General features: G+C 50.7%; 2 protein-coding genes across 5 annotated transcripts in view; one reads left to right on the top strand and one right to left on the bottom strand.

Annotated features, from left to right (window-relative positions):
- Positions 1-1279: 1279 nt before the first annotated feature.
- On the bottom strand, positions 1280-3416 carry NDUFAF4 (NADH:ubiquinone oxidoreductase complex assembly factor 4). The gene is made up of 3 exons (XM_054174040.1): positions 3273-3416; positions 2675-2772; positions 1280-2039 (listed from the first exon to the last, which is right to left on the bottom strand). Exons 1-3 carry the CDS (start codon positions 3397-3399, stop codon positions 1743-1745), a joined length of 522 nt encoding a protein of 173 aa, XP_054030015.1. The 5' UTR covers positions 3400-3416; the 3' UTR covers positions 1280-1742.
- Positions 3417-8156: 4740 nt separating this feature from the next.
- The window catches only part of KLHL32 (kelch like family member 32), a 52241-nt gene continuing 52107 nt past the window's right edge, over positions 8157-8290 (top strand). For all 4 annotated transcript variants that reach the window (XM_054174062.1, XM_054174063.1, XM_054174060.1 and 1 more), the window contains exon 1: positions 8157-8265. The gene's annotated coding sequence lies outside the window, so the exon portion shown is untranslated. The remainder of the gene's footprint in view (positions 8266-8290) is intronic.

Below are 8290 nucleotides of genomic sequence, written 5' to 3'. Positions count from 1 at the left end.
GCTGACCATTCCCATATTTGAGAACCCTTTCAGTGAAGTAATTCCCAATATCCAGCCCAAATGTCTCCTGGTGCAGCTTAGAACCATTTCCTCTGGTCCTGTCACCTGTCATCAAGGAGAAGAGCCTGGCCCCTCCTTGCTCCAAAAATGGTAAATTTCTCTCAAAGGGATTAAGAAACTGTGATTAAACGTGATCTCACTGAGTCACAAGAGAAATAGCTGTGTTTCACAAATTGCTGCATTAATGAGAGCTTTGCAGCACAGCAAAGTGTAACACTGGAGTATTGCATGTGCAGAGCTAAGCTGCTGGAAGTCATTGGTTGCATGGTTTAACTGATTAGGTGGGTTGGATTAGTTGGTAGGTTGGACGTGAGGATCTTGAAGGTCTCTTCCAACCTGGTCTATTCTATTCTATTCTGTTCTATTCTATTCTATCTCTGAGTGATGACAGCTGTGGATTCATCGCCACACAGAAATCCTGAACCAACAACAGCTGACTGCGAGGGACAGAGCACAGGCTGGAATTTATTCTCCCTTTCTCAGTGGAGAAGCTAAGCCCACAGAGTGGCATTATTTCTTCCTAATGACATCTTCAGCAGCCTGCTTGGCTTTGATTCATTGCGTTTGGTGCACTTACTTTGTGTTTATTCCAGGTTCACTGTAGCCTTAGGCAGGCAGTAAATCAGCCTTACTCACTGCACACAGTTAATGGCTCATCTGTGGAGCAGGACGAGAAACCTGGCAGATGATGCTCATCAGCAAAGTAGTGGGGAAGTGGTAAGGCTGAGAGTGGTAGTAACTAGGACAGGGCAGTTTTGTTTAATGAGTCTTTGCATTTATTTCTGAGATTGACAAATGGGGGAAAAGCAATTTAAAAATCCTCATCTGGCAAAGCAAGAGAGATCTTCGGTGGCTGAACAAAGTACTTTGTATTCAGCTTGAGTTGTTCTTAGAAATAGATGGGTAATTTGGATAGCTAAAGGTACAGCTTTCATACCATCTGCAGTGCCTTCACAATGCTGGTGACATAGCCCAGCATGTGGGGCAGGTGACAAGCAGAACCCGTGTGCCCACAGCAAACTGCATGTCACAGCTACCCAGTAACATGAACAACCATTCCTCATGCAGCAGCTGCCAGATCATCACTCCTTACAAACCCACTGATGGATTGTATCTGGGGCTGCAGGTATTTCAGCTAAATCTGAACAGAGTGCAGGAGGAGCCACACATCAGCCACTACTGTTCCAGCACCAGGAGGAGGCCTTTTGCTTTTCACCTCTGTTTTATTTTACATTTGACACAACTGAATTCCTGGAATGACCTTGTGGCTGACCATCTTTACAAAGCATGAACACTATCCCATCTAATACACAGGAATGCAGCACCTTGTATGCACACCTTGACAGACACTGTACATAGAATTACACACACAGAGCACTGGGCCAGCTTAAATCTCTGCTAAGGTCAAGGTCTCCCTAGACCTTGTGTGTTTAAACTGAACTTGTGACATCAGTACCCTGTGACAGGCTCTAATGCAACTTACAGTGACATTCTGTTTTGCAAACTGCACCTGTGTGTGCTGCACTTAACTGAAGCCATCCCATATGGAATGGAATTGCTTGAATGCAGCTTACTGGTGTGAGGAAGCAGCCGTGTGGGATGGTGTCACCAACTCCTTTCAAACACTGAATACACTGTAGAGTAAAATTAAGACACGAGTGAGATATGAGTAGTAATTATTTTTATGTTGCCTTTATAGCTTTTTTTGTTTCTTTAGGAAATTCCTGCACAGTAAAAGGAATGAAGAATTCCAGAAGAGAGTGGACGTCCTTCAGTTCCAGACTGTATTCCACTGCTATTTTCTCTGCAGTCCATGTTTGAGGATGAAGTTTATGATTGTTCAGAAGCGTCAGAGCCTCCACAATGGAAATTCTGCCTTTGGAAACTTTCTTAACATCTAGATCTCCCAGGTGGCCTAGTTTTGTAAGTCTCTTTTCCTCCAGTTTAGATGGAACATGTTCACCACCTTCATCTTTTACCTAATTGTGGGAAGAAAAACAAAAGAGAGGTTATCAGCAGTTGTGTTCATTAGGTTCCTAAGCAGGGCATTTCCAGATAGCTTTCCCCGTTTTCACAGCATTTAAAAAAATACAGAACCTCAGCCAGCATTGCTTCTTGGTATCAGAACTGTCAATTCTTTGACAGCCATCCTACACACAATGTCAACCCCCAGTTCCACGGGGTGAGCAGCCACTGAGCTGTGTGTGCTGTGAACCCAGGAGACCTTCACGTGTGGCCAGCTGCACATTTTGTGGCCAACCCTACATGCAGATAACCTGGTGCTGGTGCTGACTCATGGGGGGGGAGAGAAGCTTACTGAGTTGGTGTGCTGGTTCTGAAACCACTGAATGCTGCTTCACACAGCCTCTCTCTCCTTCTGTGCACTTTCAGGCTTAATGTTTGCAACTAAAGGCTGTCCCTTCTCTGGCTTTGTCTGGACAACAAACTCTGTTGGTGTATAAAAGAGTGATGACCACATCACTTGGATCTGTGAAAAGGTAGCTTTTGGGCACTAATGGAACCTTTTTCTTTACAGAGACTTTGTGCTGAGCTTGATACCCTCAGGGCTGCCGGTGCTGTGCCTCCTACAGCGCCGGCCCCATAGGGGACTCACCCGCGCAGGGGGGTCCCTGGACTCCACATAAACGTCCTTCAGCAAGCTCAGCAGCCTGGCGTCCTTCCTGCGGACTTCTGCTTCTATTTCGGGGTGCTCTGGGGGCAGCGGGGAGGAGGAGGGAAAAAGAGAAAGGCCAGATGTGAGTCAGCCAGCTTAATTTCCGTCACTGCTGCGGCTCCACCTCTTCCCCGGGCCCGGTTCATCTCCCCGGCACGGTGCTGCTCGGGAAGGTCTCCTTCACCCACCCTCTACAGAGGCAGCAGCGCTGCCGCACGGGGCCCGTCAAAGCGGCACGGTGCAAACAGACCGCCGGGCCCACGGGCACCCCGAACTGCCACCGCAGGAACCTGGCCCCGGCCCCGGCGCGGCCGCCTAGCAACGGCGCCGCCGCTCCCGGCGTGCCCCTCGCGCCCCGCTCTCAATGTCACCCCGCCCCGCGCCAGCCCCGGGGGATGCTGAGGCCCCGCAGCGCCCCGCGGCCCGGCCCCGCAGCCTGCCCCCGGCACTCCTTTCCCCCTCCCACGGCTCGACCTCGCACCGGGCCTCCGCAGGCCACCACACTCCGGCCCCGCGGCCCGCCCGGGCCGGCACCCACCGGCCAGCTGGTTGCGAGGGGACGTGGGGTGCCGCGGTGCGGGCGTGGGCTTCTCCTTGCTGATCTCGCGGCGGGCGCGGCTCTCCACGTTGAAGGTGCGGAACACGCGTGCCAGCCGCGCGCCCATCGCCGCGCACCCCGCGCCTGCGCGCGCCCCGCGCCTGCGCCAAGCCTGGCCGCGGCCGGAAGCTCGACCGCGAAAGCCGCCGCGGCCGGGAGTGGCGGAGCGGGCGGGCCCGCTGTCGCCTCCCGGCGGCCTGCTTGCGGCTCTGGCACTTGTGGGCGAGCGGAGGCTTCCCCGCGCCGGCGGGAGCTGTGGCAGGGGCGGGCAGCTCTGTCGGGGAACACCCCCGAGGCCGTGGCGCCCAGCCGCGACTAATCCTCGGTCTCGCAGCAGCATGGCGTGGTCCAGCTGCCGCCGCTGGGCTCCTCAGCGGGGCTGCGGCCCGGGGGAACGGAGCCCGGGAACGGGGCCAGGCGGGTGCCCGCCACCAGCGCAGCGCACCGGGCTGTGACCGCCCGGGCCCCTGACAGGATCCGTGGGGTTCTCGCTGATTTATGAGCCGGGCAAAGTGAGCGGAAGCTTTGTGAAGGGACTTGGAAAAGGTGGACGTTTAGATTGCTGTGCCCTTGCAGTGACTTCTGGCTGTGCTGTTACCTCATTCCGTTTGCGTTGCTGGCTCCAGCTGCGCTGTCTCTCACTGCCTTCTGAGGTCCCTACAAATACGCAGGAGGCTTTTGCTCAGTTGCAGGCTGTGAGCAGTGTTACTGAACACTTGCGGCTTTCCGAGGCTAGGTGGCTGCAGTGCTTTGTTTAAAATCCTTACAGGGATGAAGTTCATGGAGAATGCAGCAAGCTCACTTACAGGCTCACTACCAGCCCAGGCAGCAAAAAATGGATGCAAATGACAGTCTTTGCTTTCTACAGTCTCTACTTGCATTCTGCTTTGGCGAATAAAAATGCGCATTCTGACAGCTGAAATGGATGAAGTGCAACATGAATGGCAGTACCCTTTGTAGCTTGGGAAGGTGCACTCTGATTTGTGTGAAGCATGCTGACAGCGTTGCTTAAATTGTATCTCTACAGTATTTTTTTTATCACAAAAGGAATGAGCGATCCTGAGATCTGATGTAGACACCGTGTGTATTAACGACAGAAAAAGGGAAAGAGCAGATTTTAAGCTATGATTATCCCAGGAAACTGGACAAACTAATGATCAAAGCAGGCAATGAAATAACTTAGTTGTTTGACTTGGATCTGACCAAATCTTGCAGATTTAATCCCAAATGTTTCTTAGATTTGTGATTGCATTAATTTCCCCCCGTATTTTAAAGAGTAACTTTAGGGGCTGACCTTAAAGCATATAAAACATAAAGTCACATTGTCTTCAGAACAGGATAAACAGGGATGAAACTAGGAAAGAATCCAAGGCTCTACTGAAAAATCTACATTTGAACTGGGTCAAAAATTCTCAGCCTTGGCCTGTGATCGTGTGAGGGTCAGGAAGAAGATTCCTGAGGGAAGATTTGCATAAGTGCTGTTACCTCCAGCAGTGGGGTTGGTTGGTTTGCTCCATATCACTCCGAAATCTCTTGCAGAAGCGGTTATTAGAGACACTTGCAGACAACCCATTCCTGCTGCTGATTGGGGGGGGTGGTGTTAGGTTTATTCTCTGCTTGCTCCACTTACTGTGAAGGGTGATACTTTGATTTAGGAATAAAATCTTGAATTTGCTATTGCAACACATTGCGGGAAAGTGCACGTGTAGCAGGAGAGATGCTCACTACAGGGGGCTTGGTTTATACCTAATGCAGTAGTAGCCATTAATGATGTGAAGAACATCCAGGGTTCAGAGAATACAGCTGGGAGCAGTGATGCTGTACTGCTTGAGTTAACTTTGCACTGTTCCCAGCTAGCACACTTTGTGTGCAGTGATACAGAAAATGAGCTGCACTCCTCACATGGGGTTCTGAGCCTTTTCATCTGTGTGCATCATCAGCCTTTGCCTGAGAGCTTGCAGCTACAAATTGTGTAGGCAGAGAATGAATCAGAGAAACAAAAGAAGGTTTCAGTGATACCAGCACATGATGACCACTATTAGAGTTCAACTGGAAGTCATTACTGAAATGACAGAGACCTTTTTCGGGTGTCTCTTCTTTCCGCAGCATCAAAAATCTGGGGTCAGCAAGCGAGGCACAGATGGGGTTTGAGCAGTCACATTTACGAATTATATACAGAGAGAAACAGTGTCTAAAGAGAGAAGTGTTAGGTTGCTCTGGGGGGCTACTGAAATAGCCCATTAAAGAGGTCCTAAAATATTTAAAGAAGTAATACCTCTGTGTACTAGAAGTTCCTTTTGAGATTGTATAATAAGGACACAATTAAGCTTCAAAGCCCCAGCATTATAACACAGGCTTTGAAGGTAAAGTTCTTTATGTAGGACACCTTTGGGATCAAGATGAAGCTACCACACGTACCTGTACACGCAACACCATGTAGAAGCTCTTTTCAGCCGTGTCCAGTGTCCAGTGACAGGACAAGGGCCAATGGACACAAACTGGGATGCAGGAAATTCCATGTTAACACAAGGGGGAAAAATCTTCACTTTTGAGGATGGCTAAACCCTGGAGCAGGCTGCCCAGAGAGGTTGTGGAGTTTCCTTCTCTGGAGACTTTCCAAACCCACCTGGATATTTGGATCCTGGGCAACCTGCTCTACGTGATCCCGCTCTAGCAGGGAGGTTGGACTGCATGATTTTCAGAGGTCACTTCCAACTTGTGCCATGCTGGGATTCTGTGATTGCTTTTGTCTGGTCATGGAACTTCTCATGCATTGAAGCTCCAGCTCCTCTTGCAGCAGCCACAGGATGAATGGAGCAGCTACATTTCCAGAGTACTGGCAGTACAATATGCTTGCTTGATGTCAGGAATACATCTCCTGCTTCACTGAAAGAAAGACTGTGGTGTGTCACAGCTAACGTGCCAGACTGCTTTGATTTCAACAGTTCAAATGTGGAGAATCATTGAGTTTAAAGCAGCCTCAGGCTGAGCCATGCTCCACTTCTTTGGGAGTAGGGGGATCTAGAGAAAGAGATGGAGGAGTAAAAAAATTATTAACTTTCAGTGGCCAGCAATTTACTTGCCAGCAGGCTACTGCTTAGAGAACTGCTTTGGTAGTTTCTCACCTAATGTCCCCTTTCTTTCCTCCTTTCTGTAAAGAGCTGTATTCAGAACACCTGCGGAGCAGAGAAAGCACTGCAAGGTTCCAAAACAGGACCTCACATACCCCTCAGGAAGCTTCCTCCTCTCCTAGGCAATATCACTTCATCTCACTTGACCTGTAGTACTCAAGCAGTAACCTAGACAATTCCAACATCACAGCGGACACCACTGTTTATATATCTGTTTCTGAGAAGGGAGTAGGTTACTTCCTTACCCCTTCCAATTTTAGTTTTTTTCTTACCCACTGGGCTTCTTTTAACCAGGTGTTGCCATGCAGTTGGTGTTTGTAGGCTCCACCAATACACAGAAAATCTGAGGTGCCTATGGGCTTTTGCCTAGCTCCAGCTGCAATGTTAGAGAATGGCATTGAGATACACTTTTTTATTCCTTTTAAAATGTTTGGCCTTTATTCTGTGTGGTTTAGATGCTCGTGGTTCTGCCCTGTGACTTGGGAAATGCTCCTTTGAGCAAACTGCCCAGAGCTTAGTGTAGTATTTGAAATGGTTTTAATCAAAATAGTGGTGCTTGGTGTACTTCCAAATGTAAATAGGATTTGGCTGTGCTTATCTTGGCAATTTCCAGGTTGTTGTGATAACATGCAGCAGTACAGCGGCTTTGCAAATTGGGAAGACTAGAAGAGGAAACAATGATCCAACCACTTCCTAGCATGGCTGGAACCTCTAGGTACTGTGCTGTTCACAGAGGTTCCAGCGACAGGAGCTTTGAATTCACTCTTTCTGGTGTCAGGAGGAGTAACATAAAATTCTGTGTTTGCAAACAGTCCCAGTTTTACGCTCAGCCCAGCCGAAGCCTGAGGCTGAAACATGGCCATGTTTTGGCAGCAGAAAGACTGCCATATGTTAAAGTGATAAAGAAATTACATTGATGCCAATCTCTAAAGTCAGACACAAAAAATAGCTAAGGGAGTATATTTGAAGCAGTATATGCTTTTATATAACGTAAAAGAGCCTGACAAGTCTCCATTTAAGGATGAATTTTCTGTCTCTGTAGCAGTCAGCTGTGTAAAACCTGTTGTTCTTGAGAGGAGCAGCATGTGATATAGACATCCATTTCATGTCCCTGCGACACAGTGGCTGTCTAGCTCCCGGCTTCCGACAGCCAGAGGACAACTCCATTCTTTAAGTTCTTACTGACCGGTTTCCAGTGAGCACGTACTGGAAATCAATCAGAAAGCTCTTTTTTGGGGCATTCTCATTCAAAAATGAGAGCACGGATGTGGAGACCTCGACCCTGCCTGGCAGCACCATGACACAAGGGCACCAATGACACACTCTTGTTAGGGTCAGCGTGGCTGCTGTTTTCTGGTGCGGGTGTTGGCACGGCTACATCGGAATCCGTAGCGGGGCATTGCCGCGCCGATGCTCTGCTGCCCCTGACCGCAGCGGGGCTACCCTTCTGCAGCTCTCCCTTCCCAGTCCCAACTCTTGTCCTGCAGCCCTGTCCCACCGCCCCTCGGCTGCTCTGTCCACCAGCTCAGGGCCCCTCGGCCGGGCCCTCTGCCCTCCCGCAGCCGGCGCCGCTCCAGGGGCTCGCGGACGCCAACTCGCGCCCCGGGAGCGGCCGCCGCGGCGGCCGGTGCGGCCCCGCCGGGCCGGGCAACATCTGCGCGCTGGGCGGGGCGGGGAAGCTCCTCCTGCTCGGGCCGCGGAGCCGCGCAGCCGGCGCGCGGGGCTGCGGCGCTTGGGCCGGGACTCGGCCGTCGCTGCCGTCGGAGCGGGGCAGAGGAGTGTGCTCCGTCACCTGCCGCGAGGTGAGCGAGCGGCCGGGCTTCGGGC

The sequence above is a fragment of the Dryobates pubescens genome, chromosome 28 (assembly GCF_014839835.1).
Source record: "Dryobates pubescens isolate bDryPub1 chromosome 28, bDryPub1.pri, whole genome shotgun sequence".
Classification (NCBI taxonomy): Eukaryota; Metazoa; Chordata; class Aves; order Piciformes; family Picidae; genus Dryobates; species Dryobates pubescens.
This window is presented reverse-complemented; position numbering and strand designations above follow the sequence as displayed.

Coding starts and splice junctions, on each gene's coding strand:
- NDUFAF4 (XM_054174040.1), bottom strand. CDS start 3,399: ATGGGCGCGCGGCTGGCACGCGTGTTCCGCACCTTCAACGTGGAGAGC. Junction 2,773..3,272: donor CCCTCGCAACCAGCTGGCCG/GTGGGTGCCGGC, acceptor CGCTGCCCCCAG/AGCACCCCGAAATAGAAGCA. Junction 2,040..2,674: donor CCAGGGACCCCCCTGCGCGG/GTGAGTCCCCTA, acceptor TCCCACAATTAG/GTAAAAGATGAAGGTGGTGA.